Source organism: Diabrotica undecimpunctata, chromosome 4 (genome assembly GCF_040954645.1).
Source record: "Diabrotica undecimpunctata isolate CICGRU chromosome 4, icDiaUnde3, whole genome shotgun sequence".
Lineage (NCBI taxonomy): Eukaryota > Metazoa > Arthropoda > Insecta > Coleoptera > Chrysomelidae > Diabrotica > Diabrotica undecimpunctata.
Window position 1 is genome coordinate 98,352,338 of NC_092806.1, and position 20,371 is coordinate 98,372,708.

The following is a 20,371-nucleotide window of genomic DNA, read 5'->3' on the forward strand; positions in this document are numbered from 1 at the left end:
CTAGAAATCTCACTTCACCTCCCGAGTTTGCGAAAACACCGTCAATTAAATCGTTATGGTATACTTAGAATATTTAACTTCTTGAAGTGAAGGAAATTCTATGCATTAATTGGATTTTCTTTCGCTAACTGCCACCGTTGTGTACCACTTCAAACTCTAGATCAAAAGTGAATTCTAATTCCTAGTTTGTTAACCAAGTTAACCTAAAGCCAGTTTCCACTCCCTCCTAATCTCCTGTCATCTCTCTGGTCCGCAATGGTACCAAATTAGAACAGAGTGACAACTTAAATTATTAACAATACACACTTAATGGGCAAATGAACACTTAAAGTTAGGCAACCCATACTACATCTCTGAAATTATTTTCATATAAATTGTTTATTATTTAAATACAAATTGTAATAAAAGTAACGACTGTTACAAAGAAATGACGGAGCCCTGTGGTAAACCTGTGGATGATCGTCTGGGACCTATTACAGAATTGTTATTTGACCTTACATAAACTTTTTTTTGTGTTAAAAGATTGCATAAGACATTACACACTCTCGCAGGGACATCTGCCTGAAGCAATTTTTCTCTTAACATAATGATATTAACGGCATCGTAGGCACCTTTTATATCGAGAAATGCAGCACCTAAGTAATAGTTATTTGAAAAACATAACTGAATGTCTGTTGTTAAATAAGAAACTGCGTCAATAGTACTAAACCCCTTTTTAAAACCAAATTGTTCCAACGGAAAAAAGGCAGTGCTAGTCAAATGAAATTCTAACCGGTGTTTAATAATCCGTTCAAAAGTTTTCATAACACAGGACAACAAGGAAATAGGCCGGTAAGACTCTGCAAGGTTGGGATTTTTGTGTGGTTTGGGGATTGGAAAATGATCTGATCCAAGAGTATCTGTTACCACCGTCCAGTTAGTTTTATCCGCGATATCTGGAGATACTAGTGTTAAATCGACAGAAGAATTTTGACCCGACCGAGATATTTTTGTAGGTGACCCATCATTTAAAATTACCAGGTTATTTTGATTTAATGCATTTACCATATTTTTCCCAGATTGATTGATTTTATATGAGCCCCATAGGTCATGGTGCGCATTAAAATCTCCTCCAATTATTGATGTACCATTTATATCATTAAAAAGATTGGAAAAATTTTGTACAGTAACTGAAACATTTGGAGGACAATATACAGAAACACAATTAATAGATAAGTTTTTAGAAACAAAAATTTCTGCTGCACAGACTTGCATACCATCTACTACATTATTAAGAAATACTTCTTTGAAGCTGATATTATTTTTTATAAGAATAGCGACACCCGTCATACCATCTATCCTATCCTTTCGCACAATAGAATATTCATAAAATGTATAAGTTACTTTTGGTTTAATCCATGTTTCTGATATAAGAGCAATATCAACATCATAATCTGATAATATTTTTACTAAGCTAAGTTTATTGGATACAGCTGAACGTGCGTTCCACTGGCAAATTTTTAATTGGTTAAGATTAGAATGTGTCGTCATCATCAGGTATACTTTCATTACAATTAAACGCAATATTTTTAATAAAATTTACATCGATGGCTGAGAGTTCTTCAAAAGATTTTACTTCACTTAGTACTTTCTGAAAGACCGTGAAAAATCCTTTATTAAATTCATCTGACATATCAGATTTAAAATTTTCTCTTTGTGGTACATTAATAGGTTTATCGGGTCCAAAATTAAATGGGAACATTGGAGGGGGATTTGATATTTGAATGGGAGATGTGGCTTTTCGCTTTCTGTTAACTGACTCGATTTGATTTAAAGCGTTGTGATTTCGCTCAGTTTGTAAGGTAATAGAATTAGTTGACTGCGATGAAAAAGGTTGTCTAGAATTTTTAATATTAGGCCTTCGTGTGGGCAAAGGGGGAAACTCTTCCTCTGATAAATAAGATAAAGCTTGAAATTTATTGTTAACTTTTAACGTTGAAGCATATGATGTTTTATTTAAATTTCTTGCTTCCGTAAAAGTTAAATTCTCCTCAGCCATTTTCTTTTTTATTTCACTTTGTTTTATATATGTTGGACAAGATTTAGAGATAGATTTATGTGAATTTGTTTTACAATAAATACAACAATTATCCTGTGGATCCCGACATGAATGAGTTTCATCTTTTGTTTTACCACAGTTTATGCAAAGAGCCACTGTGTTACGACACTGCTTCGCTACGTGACCATATTTAAGACACCGGTAACATTGTGTAACACTGTGAATATAATGTTCAACTGGACAAGATACAGAATTAATAAAAATGTTTGAGGGTAACATGTTACCCTCGAATGTAACTATGACTGTTTGTCGAGGGACAAATATTGTTTCTCCATCAGAAATAATCTTTCGCTTGATTCTCCGAATCTCAGTAATAGTTACCGCAGATAGAAAATTTGTAAAAAGATATTGCTCATCAAAAGAAGTATCAACATTCTTAACAACACCCTTCCTCGATAATAAATTATTTGGAATATCAGCAATTAAATTTTCTTTTTTCAATTGATCATTAGCCACTAGTTTATTGGCGTCTTTAATTGTTTTTAATTGAACCCTAATTCTGTTTTTGCCTACTCTATCAATTCTTACAATATTTTGAATATTTAATTTTTTATGTAAAATATGACCGACTGCCATAGGATGTAATTTACCTATATTTTGATTATTGGTATTTTCAATAAATACGTAGACAAAATCTGAATACAGGTTTGGTTTTTGTAGATTGAAAACCTTACTTTTTTGCTTGCTATCTAAAGGTGTGTCCTTATCTTTATCACTTGTATTTTTACCATCTTGACTGTTGGTTGTCGTGGTGTTAAACGTAACCATATCTACGTTTGCTCCTCCATCATCCACTGTTCCACCCTTGTCCAGGGGTGGTTCATCGTCCATTTTTTCAGCTTATCACCCACTAATGAATTTATTTATTGCACTTAATAAAATATTTTATGTTTTATAAATAAAGCTAGATAATTTTATCAAATTATCAAATTTGGTTCGAATCACCTAAAATACCTATTAAGCGATAATTAGATTTTAATGAGAATTCGATAAATGTTAATTATTATTTAGCAAAGAAAATTATTTTTAACACATCCGCACTCCACAGAGGTTAAAATAAGACTGGGGAATAAGAGTTGTGTGATAACATTTGAAAGGTGATATAATTTTCAATTTCAAGTGGCAAACTATTGGCAAAAAATATTTAACTTTTAAATTAAATTAAATAAAAGTTGCTTTTCACGCTTAAACTAAATATTCAAATTGCCACCTACCTACCTCTTGGCAGTATCAAATTTTCAATCTAATTATATTTTTTAAATCTTCTCAATTTTATGGTTGATCGATGTAAACTTACAAACAACAGACAAACAAATAAAAACATACAGTCACAAAAAGAAGCAGAAATAGGAGCATAACATAAACTAGTAATGGTAAAAATGTTCATTTAAGTAGATAGAGAAGATTGATGAAATTAATATTAAAAAAATGTAAGTAGTAAATAAACAAACATTAAAATATCAGAAAAGAATATCAACAAAAAAATTACCTATTTAGAAAACATAGAGGCCAAGATATAAAATGTATGATTCATTATCTCGTCCTTCATGTTTATAAAGGACAAGATATAATTACTGATTATATGGCATTTACAAGTCGGAAACGGAATAAACGTACAATGCATAACTGATAACATACGGTTCTGGTGTACTGTAAAATCTATGAATGAAGTCAAAAGAATAGAAGTCAAGAAATAAGGACAATAATGAATAATGGAAATGAATTAAAACCCAAAACAGATGATAACTTAAAAATATGGAAAGACTATTACACACATAAAATGGTACCAAATATAGGATGAAGTGAATTGTTCGTCGAAGATGAGAAAAGAATGATTAAAAGAAGATAGATACAGGTTGGAAATCATCATGACTATTCTGATCTTAGATGCTGCCGCTCTGAGTAGTTTGACTGATGTGTATCCGTATCATTCCCTCAACCATGAGATTCTTCTCCTTCCTACACTTGTCTTGCCCTGGATTTTCCCTTGTACGATTAATTGAAGTATGTTGTATCTTTCATTGCGCATAACATGCCCAAGGTATTGCAGCTTTCGTGTCTTAATGGTTTCCAATAATTCCATTCTTTTGTAGACTCTTCTCATGACTTCGTTGTTTATTACATGCTCGGTCCATGATATCTTCAGGATTGTCCTATACATCCACAGTTCAAACGCTACCAATACCTTGCCAGTCTAACTCTCAAGTCTAATTTCAGTTCTCTTGCACAAACTATCTTTCTCATTTTGTGACTATACAAACTAATAAAGTAAAGGAAAGAAAAATAACTTGATTAGTGTTATTTGAAGAAACTTGTAGAAAACTTAATTTGTAAAGTTTAAGTTTTTATACCAGCAACCAAAAGCCAAACAGCGAAGATGAGAAATTGGTAAAAACAAAAAAAAAAATTTCTGCTAAGATGGGCAAAAGTAAGTGATGGCAAAAAAAGTGTTAGTTAAGACAATTTGTTTACCAAAATAAGTAGTAATAGTAGAGAGTTTTTATTACTATCGTTATAAAATATTTCTTATGAAAAGTTTTAATTTATATATATTACTAACTTATACTTAACAAAATTAATTTATGTATTTATAAAAACCAAACCTGCGGTAAAATTAATATCGTGGTGAAAACAATTTTATTTATAGAAGTATTTTTAAATATGTATGCGGCTCGTTGCTATTTACGAAGATTGAAGGTTTCTGAAGTCATTAAGAAATCGGTGGTTGGGAAAATATATTGCTGATTAGTAATAAACGTGTTAACACACCTATAACAGTATGTATATAAACAATGTGAATCACTAAACAAACTTTTCTATTATAATTTACATGTAATTATGGGCAAAAATGTATGATAAGTAGATTGTAGGATAAAGTAGTTGTAGTCTGGTCTAGGCCAAACTAGTTTATCCTAATATAGACAGCACACTCCACGATAATATATTATATTATTCTGAATATATACCCGCCCGGTATATACAATACACCAGCGGTGCCCAAACCGTCGATCGAGATCGACCGGTCGATCGCTACAGCTTCTGGAGTCGATCGCAAAAGATTCAGATCTGAATCGAAATATTCCATGCTTCTAAGGCAATATGACCGCGCGACGTTTGGCGACAGTTACCGATTATTCTGAGTGTCTGTTTCTTGAATAACAAGCTGCAGTGACAAATCATTTATTAGTCTTTAGTCTTAATTAAATTATGACAAGTATAAGTTGAAGAATTAAAATAGCAACATTTAAAACACGAAATGGGTATGACAAATATCTCACATCAGGCTTACGGTTGGCACTCAGTAATTACACAACGTTTTACAAAACAATTTTAAAATGTTTTCAGAAGTCTACATATTTTAATATCTAGTCTCTCCAGTCTAGTTTTAGTAGTCGGTAATCGATCGCTTGTCTTTAAAATATTTCGTGATAGATCGCAGACACTACAAGTCTGAGCACCCCTGCAATACACACACACACACACACACACACACACACACACACACACACACACATATATATATATATATATATATATATATATATATATATATATATATATATATATATAATAACACATTAAATTATATTAATAAAACATTAATATACATTAAATTCAGTAGCGTTATGGGCCTATAGTTTTTTAGATCTTTTCTATCGCCTTTCTTAAATAGTAATAATGTTATTGCCTCGTTCCATGTGGTGGGTATTTGTTTTGTGTTCAATATTTTATTCACTAGTACATAAAGGACTTCCACTGTAGTTTTCCCCCCATTTTTTAGCATTTCCACAGTTATTCCATCTTTCCCAGGAGATTTGTTATTCTTCATTTCTTTGAGTGCCTTTTTTTATTTTATTTTTACTGATTTCTGGTTGTAGGTCAGAGTTAACTAACATTCTTTATTTTCAGTTGTAACTGATTACGGATTTCTTGGATTGGTTTTTGTTTTGTTTTGTAGAGATTTGTATAATATTCGTGCGTTATCTGTAAACTTTCTTTTATATTGTTGGTCTCCACTCCTTCTTTGTTCTTTATGCTATTAATTTGTATGTTTCCCAGGTTCTGCTTTAAGCAATTCATGTTTCTATTTTTTCAATTGTTTTCTTTATGTTTTCTTCCTGTACTCTCCGTTTGCACTCCTTGATATTTTTTCTAATAGTTTTGTTTATTTTTTTGTATTCCATTTTATGTCTGTCCTCTTGTTCTAGTAATGTTCTTGTTGTGTTCATAAGAATCTTTGACAATTATATATATGTGGTTCATCTCATATGAGCATACATATTTTGAGGCTTTTGCAGTGCATATTTCCAAGCTCTACGTTTAAAAATAATTAATTTTTCCACTAAAATTTTTTATTTTATTAAACTGATCTTATATAAAAGGGTTAATAAAAGGTGTAGCGGGTAGGTACTCCTCCACAATCCCAGTGGAGGAAAGACTTACTTCAGGGATGCGACCCTGCCCTACGCGAGCCTTGATTGTCTCTCAACCCCTATGGAGAGAAATCATGTCCTAACCCCATTCCTACCCAGTACCTACTATCCTACCAATTTCCCAAACCAACTCAATGGTAACTGGCAAAAGCCATTGTACAACACTTGCCCCTTACCAACCCGACCTGAGGCAGCGTGGTAAGGTATGCCTCGCGACCCCTTATGAATAAAGGAAAAAGAAAGCCGCGGCCCTCATTCTCCGTAGGCCCAACTGACCCCAAGATGAGTAGTTCTCGGGAACCAGTCAGGAGGGCAGAGGGTGCTAAGAATCTGCGGAGTCTAAACCACTACCCAGCCAGAACAACAACACTATACGTAGCGACCTATAACTGCAGGTCGTTAGCGAACCAGGCAAGACTCATAGAGTTAGAAAATGAAGCAGTCAATATTAAATGGGACGTCATCGGAATAAGCGAAGTAAGACGAAAGGACGAAGAGTTAATAGAACTTGAATCGGGCAACATCCTCTATCACAAAGGAACAGAAAATGGACGAACAAGTGGAGTGGGGTTCCTAATTAATAAGAAATGGAAGGATAGGATAGTCGACATAGCAAGCACCTCAGACAGAGTAGCTAGTCTAAGTCTAAGACTATCCAGAAGATACACCATACAAATTGTGCAAGTATATGCACCAACCATATCCCACTCCGATGAGGAAATAGAGGAATTCTACAATGAAATAACTGAGGTGCTTAACAAGAACAAAAGCCAATTTAAGTATCTAGTCGGGGACTTTAATGCCAAAGTGGGTAAACAATCAAATCAAGAACAATGTGTCGGCAACTTTGGCATTGGAGAAAGAAATGAAAGGGGAGAGAGACTGGTTCAATACGCACATTACCAGAACCTCTCAATCGCCAATACCTATTTTAAGAAGAACCTCAATAGGAAATGGACATGGTTAGCTCCCAATGCAACTACCAAGAACGAAATAGATTTCATCCTAACTAATAAGCTGAAAACCATAAAGGATGTAAGTGTGCTCAACAAATTCCGAACAGGTAGCGATCACAGACTAATTAGATCTCGGGTCGTTCTAAACACTAAACTAGAAAGAATGAAATTACTCCAGAAACCAACTGCAGGGGTAAATATCACTAACCTAAGCAACAACTCGGAACGCTATCAAAATTTAATTCAAGAAAAAATACAAGACCCAACGAATAGCACACACTTAATGGAAACAATCTTAAATTGCGCCAAAGAAGTTGGAGGATCACAAGCACACAACAGCAATAGAAAACTTTCAAATGAAACAACAGCTCTCCTGAAACAACGAAGAGAAATGAAAATTAACTCCAATATTAATAGAATTGAATATACCGAACTGTGCAAAGTAATACGGAAAAAGATCGCAGAAGATATAAAAACCTACAATGAACGACTTGTACAAAATACAATCGAGAACCGTAAAAGCTATAGGAAAACCAAGAGTAAGTTGGCAATCGGTAGAAAGCAAATAATAGCATTGGGAAACAACAACGGAAGGATCACAAATAGGGATGAAATAATAGAACATGTAACCGAATTCTACGAGGGTCTATATAAAGCTCCGGAAGCACAAGAAATAGGCGAAGAAGAAATTGCGGTTCAAGAAGATGTACCAGATGTTCTCGTGGATGAGGTAGAGGCAGCTCTTAAGAGCATAAAGAACGGCAAGGCAGCCGGTAATGACGGTGTTACAGCCGAACTTTTAAAGATTGCTGGGAAAACAACTTGGAAAATCCTAGCAAAAATATACACAGACTGCCTAAAATCGAGACATATTCCAAAAAAGTGGAATTTAGCCAACATAATCCTCATTCACAAGAAAGGTAGCAAGGAAGACATTAGAAATTATAGACCGATCAGCTTGCTGCCTGTGATATACAAGGTATTCACCAAAATCATTAACAACAGAATACAGAACACACTTGACGCTGCACAACCTCGAGAGCAAGCAGGCTTTAGAAGTGGCTTCAGCACAATGGATCATATTTAAACATTAAGAGAAGTAATGAGCAGAACAAAAGAATATGATCTACCACTGGCGCTAGCATTCATAGACTTCGAGAAGGCATTTGACTCCGTATACCCAAGAGCAGTCATAGAAGCTCTTGTCGACCAAGGAGTAGATAAACCATATGTCGAAACGCTAGCAAATATATACAAAGAGGCCACAGCTAGAGTAAGCATATATGAAAATACCCCAGAATTTTCCACTCAGAAAGGAGTCCGACAAGGAGACACCATATCCCCTAAGCTCTTCACTGCAACCTTAGAAAATATCTTCCGGAAATTAGACTGGAACAACCAAGGTCTATGTATAGATGGAGAATACCTAAACTATCTTAGATTCGCTGATGACATCATTCTAATTGCTAGAAGTCCTGAAGAATTACAACTACAAATTAATGAACTTAATACAGCCAGCAATGAGGTAGGCCTAAAAATGAACCTAGCAAAGACTAAAATAATGTGCAATGATCTGATCGCCAACGTGGAAATAAAAATTAATGAAACCTCGCTAGAAGTAGTAGATGAATACATATACCTGGGACAGCTCATACATAAATCGGGATCACTACTTCCAGAAATCAACAGACGAATAAAACAAGCGTGGTCAGCATTCGGACGAAATTCCATAGTCTTCAAGTCCAAAATGCCACTATACCTCAAGAAGAGAGTATTTGATCAATGCATATTACCCGTCTTAACATATGGATGAGAAAAGAGAGAGAGATAACGTCGAAACTTCAAGTAGCTCAAAGAGCAATGGAAAGATGTATGCTAGGGATAACAAAGAGGGATCGTAAAAGAGTTGAATGGATACGGAGGCAAACCCAGGTGACTGATGTAATCCAAAGAATAAAATCCCTGAAATGGCAATGGGCAGGACATATGGCAAGAAGAACAGATAACAGATGGACCACTAGAACAACTATGTGGTACCCCAGGAACGCTAAGAGACCAAAGAGGCGCCCGAATCTCAGATGGGATTATGATATAAGAAAATTAACAGGAACAACGTGGTCTCGAATAGCACAAGATAGAAAAATATGGGCGCAAATGAGCGCAAATTATTAGAACAACGAATAACTAAGACATCGTCGAATAATAATAAGAACATAGAATAACATTGAAATAAGGGAGGCTGCACCGTAATTGGAAACGGTTGATAAAGCTGCACATGATGATGATGATGATGATGATGATGATATATATATATATATATATATATATATATATATATATATATATATGAGTAACAAAAAAGAAGTACTTGTGACTCGTTTGGAAAAAATATATAAATGTTTTGGATGGGTTGGAGTCAATAAAAGGGGCTATTGGTTAACTATTTATTATCTCGAGCTTTCAATTATGTTTACAATTATTATCAAGAGCTGCTAAAAAAGACAAAATATCTTACAAAGTTGAACTAGAAAGAAAAAAATTTTTGTTAACTCACCAAATAAAATTAGTTTGGTAAATAAATATATATGTTATATTCTATATATATATATATATATATATATATATATATATATATATATATATATATATATATATATATATATATATATATATATATAGAATATAACATAGAAAACAAACAACGTTCTAAAAACAGAATGGTATAGAAAAGCAATACGGTTTATTAATTACTTTTCGGCACATCCATCTACGATGATGACCAACCTATATATATATATATATATATATATATATATATATATATATATATATATATATATATATATATATATATATATATATATATATATATATATATATATATATATATATATATATATATATATATATATATATATATATATATATATATATATATATATATATATATATATATATATATATATATTGAATTTGAAATTTCCGCGGGAGCTATATGTGGTTTCAGTTGTTTTCCGGGTTTGACTCCGCGTTAAATATTTTTGGTTTTTAGAAAAACCATTGTTTTGACGACGTTTCGGCAAGGTCACACTTGCCATTGTCAAGTCAGATTCTGCTTCGTCTTGATGTTACAGGCGAACTGATTTCTCGGTCGCTGCACGCTGAGTTTAAATATCTTGTTGCGCTTCTTGTCATTGGTCCTGTGCGCAGAGTGGGCGTGGTCTTCTTCGCTATTTTAATTTTTACGTTTTTCTGCAGAATTGTAACATCAAGACGAAGCAGAATCTGACTTGACAATGGCAAGTGTGACCTTGCCGAAACGTCGTCAAAACAATGGTTTTTCTAAAAACCAAAAATATTTAACGCGGAGTCAAACCCGGAAAACAACTGAAACCATATATATATATATATATATATATATATATATATATATATATATATATATATATATATATATATATATATGGCGAAATATTAAGTAATTAAGAAAAAAGAAAGATTTTTATAACAGACCACTTTACCCGATAATTTGAACGTATTTATAAATTATTTTTTGGTCGAAATAATCATTTCTAATATATATATATATATATATGTATATATATATATATATTTATATATATATATATGTGTATATATATATATATATATGTACATATATATAATATATATATATATATATATATATATATATATATATATATATATATATATATATGAAAATTACTGAGTTCTCGGGAAGAACCGCGTTGAGAATTTAAAACTCGACGTTTCGGCACCCATTTCGGAGCCATTATCAAGAGGGATACGGTTCGGTTCGAGTTCGGGGTCTCAATCTGCCTACTCCCCTCACTCGAGACGTACCAGTATCGTGTTCTATATTGCAAGAACTGTCTCTCGGCACTGAGGTCTCAATCTGCCTACTCCCCAGTGTCCAGTGTCACTCGACACTGGGGAGTAGGCAGATTGAGACCTCAGTGCCGAGAGACAGTTCTTGCAATATAGAACACGATACTGGTACGTCTCGAGTGAGGGGAGTAGGCAGATTGAGACCCCGAACTCGAACCGAACCGTATCCCTCTTGATAATGGCTCCGAAATGGGTGCCGAAACGTCGAGTTTTAAATTCTCAACGCGGTTCTTCCCGAGAACTCAGTAATTTTCATTTATCTGACCGCGGAAACTTATCCGAACATATATATATATATATATATATATATATATATATATATATATATATATATATATATATATATATATATATATATTGTGACAATTAGGGTTTATAGAAAATAATTTATAAGTTATATACTACATAATATTAGATATTTGGTTGTTTTAAATAAGTTATATACTAGAGAATTTAATAAAAATATATTTATGTGAGGGCATTTTTAATAAATTAGCATATAATAATTGTAAAAAGTTGTATTTTAATATTGTAAATATATATAAGTGAGCCATGTGCTTAGGCAACCAAAAATACTCTCGGAGATTGACAGATATTTATACTCTGAAGTGACGTTTAAGAATATTTACGAATATAAAGTGGGTTATAATAATATATTGTTTGAAATGTGTATTTTATTAAATTAGAGTGTTAGTTACTAATTTAATTATATATTCTGATCTGAAAAGCCTAAATGTAAACAAAATTATTAATAGAAAAGAATGGAATTCTCTGGATCTCCGGAGATGGCCATGTTTGCGAAATGGTTTGTTCCAGAAAATTCAGACAAGTATTAAATAGAACTGAATAGAACATGATATCTTACGAGATGGTTCTAGAAATCCAAAAACATATAAATACCCGTGATTTGGATTCAAGATGGCAGTTTTTAAGTTTTTTAGTCAGAAGTCAAGCAGTTTATTATGAAAGTTAGTTAGAGTCAGTGAATCAAGTACAAATAGTCCAATAGTTTAATATAGTGAGTTAAATGAAGATTAAAAATTATGCATATAATTTAATGCACATTTATAATTATACACAAATAATTATTGAAGATAAAAAAAGGTATATTGGAAGAAATTAAATTATATTATGGTTGGAGATTAGTATAAATCAACTTATAATAATTGGATATTGGTATATTGAAAAGAAGAATAAATATAAATGCTGTTTGCTGGTTTGGTTGGTGGTGTATAGATGCTGGTGAAGAAAAATATATCTTAAATTGGTAGAAGCTGATAATTGAAAAAAGTAATTTCACAAAAAACAAGGATAACTGAAGTACGAAGACATTCAGTGGTGATTAGAATCTATATACTTAGTGGAAAATAGTTCATTTAGGCATTCAGTGAAAGAAAGGTACAAAATTTTGTTAATATAATTTAGTTAGTGTCACAACAATTTCAATTTTGAAGATAGTTTTGTTTAAATTTTAGATTGTCTATAGAATTTAATTAGTTTTATAAGAATATCAATTTAAAGATAGTTTATTTTAAATTTACATTGACTAGGTTAGATATATATGTGTGTTTCATAATAGTTATAATAAAGATAATTTAAAAAAGTACTTACAAGCTAATTCTTTGAGAACCGCGATAAAAACCCTATATATTATATTATTAAAAATACTCATTGCTCATCATTCAAACAAAAAACACATCATAACAATATATATATATATATATATATATATATATATATATATATATATATATATATATATATATATATATAGAATATAACATAGAAAACAAACAACCAGAATGGTATAAAAAAGCAATACGGTTTACTAATTACTTTTCAGCACATCCATCTACGATGATGACCAACCTAGTATTAAATATGAAAAGGATCAAACAGAAGTTTCAACAAACAATCAAAATACATTGTACCACTCTTTACCATATATTCCAGATTTAAAAAATAGACTATTAAATACATTTAGAGTAGTAGCTAATATCAAAATTGGAACCAGAAATATAAAAATAATATCGAAATTACACACCAAACTTAAAAACATCCTTAAATGTTAAAGAAAGCTCCAATGTAGTGAACTCTATACCCTGTAATAATTGCAATAGAATATATTATTGGAGAACCGTCCAGAAATTTATCCTGAAGATTAACATCGCACAAGAGTGACATTAACCCTTTACTACAGAGATCAGGCATTTCTTACCGTGGGGGGGGGGGGGGGTAGGTCCCAAAACGCGGATTTCACACAATTTTATGCGTCTCAGTACCTCTTGGACAGTTTGTAAAACAGTGAATTAAATTTCATTATACATTAAATTATTCAATTTCAATATTAATTAATACAATAATGCGGATTCCGAGTGTGTACTTGAACGAGGTAACATCGTATCAGTGTTTTGCTCCGAGTTTTAGTGTTTTTTGTGAAACCAAACAACTACTTTTAAATACTAGTAAGACCAGACTTTACCGTATGTATCGATAAGCCTAATTGCATGTTTTTTTTGGAACGATTAGTTAATTAGCAAATTAGTAATTTCTTCAATAACTGGGTCAGCTACCAGTGGCGTAGGCCTACCTAATATGTATTTTTGGAAGAAAATACATACAACCTAACTAAATTTAACATATAAATAAATTTCTCGTCTACCTTTGACTACAAGGGTACCGATAACAAATACAGTTCTCACATCAGATCCTTACAGTTTACAACTTGTCAAGATGTCACAAAATATTCAGCATAATTCTACTTCAACTTCCTCATATGCAACTGCAATCAAATCAACTCCCAGATCAACTTTTCCAAAGAGGGATCAAGCCATAGTACTGCATGCCGATGAAAATCTAAAATTGTTCGATTACGTCAAGGCAGTACGTGACGCTATTGGTCCCAAACAAATCCTATTCGCATCCAGAATATCTAATAACATAATTTGTATATATTTAACTAATTCAGAACTCGTCGACAAACTTCTAAAATCCCATCCGACTTTGACAGTAGGAAACTCTGTGATGAATGTTCGCAGGCTAGTCTCTCCCACAAAAAGAATAATAATATCCAATATATCTCCATGTATACCACACGACCTTGCAGAAAATGCTATAAAAGAACTTGGGCTCCAACTGGTCTCCCCCGTCTCATTTTTAAGAGCAGGTATCCCCGGCGATGAATATTCGCACATCATGAGCTTTAGAAGGCAAGTATATGTTTTTACCTCTGATGACAATTTCAATCTGCAAACTTCATTAGTTATCCCATTCGAAGGTAATGAAAACAGAATATTTCTGTCCACAGACAAAATGGAATGCTACATATGCAAGAAGTGAGGGCATATTGCCTCAAATTGTCCCAATCCTCCACCTAATTATATAACATCCCAGCCTCAGCCGTTAATATCAACCCAGATAATAGATCCCTCACCACCACAGTCTTCTATACAACCCGCAACATCACCACATATGTCTGATTCAGAACCAAACAATTCCATAATGACTAAAACGCCCACACATAAACGTGGCCACTCTGAAATCGAGAGTACAAGTGAGCAGACTGATATTCCCGATAACATCTCGGTCGCAAATCCGTCCGAGGACAACATCATGCCTCCCCCTAGTAGAGACATTAAGAAACCAAAAAAGAAACCCAGAACAAGTTCACCATCAGAACGTTACCTTTCCGATTTAACAAAAGACGCTATCAGAGAATCCTTTAAGCAAACCTCAGAATCACTTGTTATTCCTCTAGAAAACTTGATAGCCTTTGTCGAAAACACTTTCGGCTGTAGTGACCCCTACGCTGAAGCTCTTAAGTTTACAGAAAATGTATCAGGGTTAATTTCTAACATTCAAGCATTATACCCAACTTGTCAGGAGAGGTCTATCAAAAACAGGCTAACCCGTCTAACTAAAAAACTGATAAAAGCCTTAGGCACTGATCCAGAAGAACCCGAAAGTACGCCCAGTCCAAATCTTTCCGTCGATTCTAATGAAGATAACTACAATTCTGACAGCTCACAACCATCCCAATCCTCTCAATTCAGCTCCTATTAATACTAACACTATGCTAAGTCTAATTCAATGGAACTGCGATGGCTTTTACTCCAGGGTAGAATATTTACAAAAACTTATATCGGACTGCTCGCCCAAGTTTATCTATCTTCAAGAAACCAATTTCACCAAAGATCACAACCCCTACCTAAAAAATTACACTAGCTACAACTTCCTAAGACCCACACACCTACGAGCAAGTGGCGGTTCATCTATTTTTGTTTCCAACGATATCTTTCATCAAGAGTTTGACTTACACACAAGCCTAGAAGCGATTGCGATAACCGCATGGTGTCCCAACAAGATAGTTATTTGTTCTATATACATTCCTCCAAACTACAACTTATTTAGATCAGAACTAAGCGACCTCATAAAACAACTGCCAAACCCTTTCATCTTAGTTGGGGACTTTAACGCTCACAGCACAACATGGGGTTCCCAGCGCACCTTTGGGAGAGGTAAACACATCGAAGATATCATAAGCAACTCTAACATTAACCTCTTGAATACAGGGAGCCCCACATATTTCCACATCCAGTCTGGAACCTCTTCTTGCATAGATCTAAGTTTTTGCGATCCTGGAACGGCTCCTCTGCTTCAGTGGCAAACACTAGATAGCTTATATGATAGCAATCACTACCCCATTTTAATCTCAAGTCATATACCCGAAAATTCGGTAGTTATAAATAAATGGAGAATTGCCCAGGCAAATTGGAGGTTATTCAGTGACACTCTTGAAGACCTTTCAAACCAAATTATTTTTAAGGAAAACATCGACGCTGTCGTAGAGCAATTTACAAATTGCATTCTAACTGCGGCCAACCAATGTATAGGTAAATGCACCATAAATCCCTCAAGAAAGGCCGTCCCATGGTGGAACGACTCCTGTAAACTCGCAATAAAAGAATACAAAAAGAACCTTAATAGATATCGCAAAACTCGTAGCATCGAAGATCTTATTCATTTTAAGAAAATGCGTGCAAAATCCAAACGAATTCTGAAGGAAAGCAAAAAAGAATCCTGGAAAAAATTCGTTAACAGCATAACTTCAGATACCCCTCCCGCTCAAGTGTGGACAAAAATTAAACAAATGAGAGGTTTAAAAACATATCGTAAAATATCCGCAATAACAGATGAAGATAATATCATTACAAATGATAACCAAATAACCGAAACGCTAGCCAAATACTTTCAAAACAAAACTAAGTCTAAACTCTCCATTTCGTACCCCACAAACCACTCACCATCTAACCCTATTCAAACCAATCCAATAAACCTCGCCTTCACAGAAGTAGAGTTAAAGTTGGCAATCTCATCAATAAAAAACTCATCTGCAGGTCCTGATGACATCCCGTCTATCTTTCTCAAACATCTACAGGCAGGAACCCTCTTGAAGCTACTTGCGCTCTACAATAAGATATAGTTCAGCCAAAGTCTTTGGCGACAGTCGCTTATCATACCGATCAAGAAAAATGACTCATCTTCTAACTTTGCCAGTGCCTACAGGCCAATCTCACTAACATGCAAAATGTGCAAACTACTAGAAAAGATGATAAATAAACGTTTGCTTTGGTTTCTTGAAGAAAATAATCTTATAGATGCAGCACAGTCGGGATTCAGACCCAATCGAAGTACGATGGATAACCTGGTACTTCTCCATACAGAAATAACCCAAGCTATATCAAATAAGAATGAAGTCATCACAGTTGCCTTAGACTTAGAAAGCACCTTTGACACAATAAACAGAGCTGTTATTATTAGAAAACTTAAGCAACTCAATTTAAAGGGTAATATTATCACCTTTATAAACAATTTCCTACAAGAGAGATCTTTCAAAGTAGTTACAAACGGGAAAACATCTACATCACATATCTCACAAAATGGAGTACCCCACGGCTCAGTTCTCAGCCCCACACTATTTCTTCTTAGCATCAACGATATAAACTCTCTTGTTCTCCCTCCAATAAAATACTCAATATATGCAGATGATCTTGTTCTCTATTGCCAAGGTAAAGTTACAAGGAGCACATTCTCTTTACTCCAAAACACTCTTAACAATCTTCATAACTGGTCTACTAAAATTGGAGTTAAATTTTCATCTGGAAAATCTAAAGTCATAAACTTCTCTAGAAGACATCACACTCACCCTCCTCTACTTCACCTAAATGGCTCTCCTCTTCAAGTTGTTGATAAACACAAATTCTTAGGAGTAATATTCGATAAAAGACTCACATGGAGAGATCAGATACAGAATACAAAAATAAACTGCCTAAATAGAATCAACATCTTAACAACTCTAGCTCATCATCAATGGGGGGCAGAAGAGAAAGTCCTCTTAAGAATTTACAGAACATTGATCCGCTCTAGGTTGGATTACGGAAGCATTCTTTACATATCTGCTTCCGATACTCACCTTAAAAGTCTGAATACAGTTCACAACACTTCTTTACGCATTAGCCTCGGCGCCTTTAAATCAAGTCCTTCTGAAAGTCTTTATATCGAATCCTCAGAACCTCCACTTTTTATAAGACGGCAACGTTTACTTCTGTCTTACTTCTCTAGAATTTCTGCTAATCCAAAAAACCCAGTAATTAAACTAATTAATACTCCCCACTCTGCCCCAGATAATAGTCACCCTCGAGCACATTCTCGATCACAAATTTTAAAAAGTTTGCTAAAAGACACAGATCTAAAACTCACAACTCCGTTTACTACGTCCCGAATTCCCCCGTGGACCAAAAAGCTACCTACTGTCCTTACCAGCTTGAACCGATACAAAAAAGAAGAAACGCCCAGAACTCTCTTGGTGCAAGCATTTAAGGAACTTATACAGACACAGCGTTATGACAAAATTCTCTACACAGATGCCTCCAAAGAAAAACAGGCCGTCGGTTGTGCTGTCAGTTCCTCAAATACAACAGTAGCATCATATCGGCTTTCTCCCAGATGCAGTATACACACAGCCGAACTGTATGGAATACTCAAGGCATTAGACTCGCCCATTGCTAATGAGAAATCATTAGCAATATGCACCGATTCTCTCTCCGCCATTGACTCAATCAGAAATATATACTCCATACATCCCATTGTACAGTGCATCCACAGTATCTGCCAAGAGCAGTCAAAGAATGGTGTTTCAGTAACTATCATCTGGATACCATCCCATGTTGGTATCAATGGAAATGAGAACGCTGATCATGCAGCAAAACTGGCCTGCTCCTTAGAAAATATGGAAAACATACAACTTCACCAAGACCTAAAGGCCAGTATCAAGAACAACGTACTAAGCACTTGGCAAACACACTGGAATGTGCAAAATACTAAACTACGCACAATTCAACCAACTGTTACCTCCATCACCATGCCACAAATAAGCAGAAAAGACAATATTATTATCAGAAGGCTCAGAATAGGTCACACTCGTCTTACTCATGGATATCTGATGTCGTCTGAAAACCATCCTCGCTGTGAACATTGTAATGAGTCCTTAACCGTCCAGCACATATTACCAGAATGCGTCCACTACAAACCTCAAAGAGACTACTACAACTTTCAAAATAATTTAAGTGATCTACTTGGTTCTACAAACATGTACAGTGCCATAATTCGTTTCCTAAAAGACTGTCACCTTTACTACTTAGTGTAACTATATTAAGATGTTAATGTATCCTAACTTGTATATAAACAGATTGTATATGTATGTAAACATAAGCAAATTGTAATAAACTTGTACCAGTGTCAATGGCCAATAGTTGCCGAGACACTTTAATTTAAAATAAAATAAAAAAAAAATATACAATAATGCAACCTAATGTAAAAATTAAATCATAACTATTGCTATATTGTTGGAAGTGCTTCTTTGATTTTCTTAGTTCTTCAATCTCTTTTTTAATGTTTTTTTTAACTTATACATTTATATAAAAAAACAAAACCACATGTTCGTTTTGATGTGCTTAGTTTGAACAAATTGTTAACTTATCCAGTTCAATTTATTGTTTATACATCATAATCGTTTAATGTCCATTTACTTAAGTGTCTTTACAACTTTGTTATCACTGACTGCTACATATCTTTTTAAGGTAACACATGTAACCACTTTTCCATGCTTGTGTGGTTTTTTCATATTGTTCTTTTTAGATGAACTGATGATGCTTTCTGATTAAGAAAGAGAAACGTCTTCAATAAATAGATGAAGTAGCCATCAACTTTGTCTTTTTTCTCCACCTTTTGGCCGAAAAAAACCCACCACTCTTCTGAGTGATCCTTAATTTATATATATATATATATATATATATATATATATATATATATATATATATATATATATATACTTAATAGTGAATATTTTCTTTCGTTTATAAATAAATTTACCGGAGGTCTGTAAGTATTTTTATTTATTGTTATCCCAGTAAGCACAAGTACATACATAAGACAAACTAAGTACGTACTGATGGGACATAAAGTATGTACAATGTACGTACTTTGCTGTACGAAGTACGTACTTAATACGTACATAAGACGTACATTTTCCAATTTATGGTACATAACTAGTACGTACTGAAGGTACGTACCTAGTACATATTGAAGGTATGTACCTAGTACATACTACGTATACATATTATGTACATACTATACACACTTATGATTATTTATGTAAATAAAAGTAAATATAGGTGAATATATCTTTATTATTTATATTTGAAGTACAAAAACAAGCAAAACTTATAAATCTTAAAGTTTACCAAATGGTTTTGTTTTAAATATACCTACTTCCTCACCCACAAAATACATTTTTCAGTATGACTATATAAGTTAAAAACACTCGACTGAATAAGATAACAGGAAACCACACTTTAAGCACGAACAAAAGAAACAAACAAAAATAAGTAAACACAATCTAAATGAAACTGTCTTGC

The 20,371-nt window shown here is 33.6% G+C and overlaps 1 protein-coding gene across 2 annotated transcripts in view; it reads right to left on the reverse strand.

Moving 5' to 3' along the window:
- The window catches only part of LOC140439821 (uncharacterized), a 376,019-nt gene that overhangs the window by 337,205 nt on the left and 18,443 nt on the right, over positions 1 to 20,371 (reverse strand). The window contains exon 1 of one of the 2 annotated variants that reach the window (XM_072529973.1): positions 2,773 to 3,150. The exons of the other annotated variant lie outside the window; for it this stretch is intronic. Coding sequence (XP_072386074.1) covers positions 2,773 to 2,929 — 157 coding nt within the window. The 5' untranslated portion in view covers positions 2,930 to 3,150. Of the gene's footprint in view, positions 1 to 2,772; positions 3,151 to 20,371 lie in introns of those variants that run through there. 2 annotated transcript variants of the gene reach the window in all.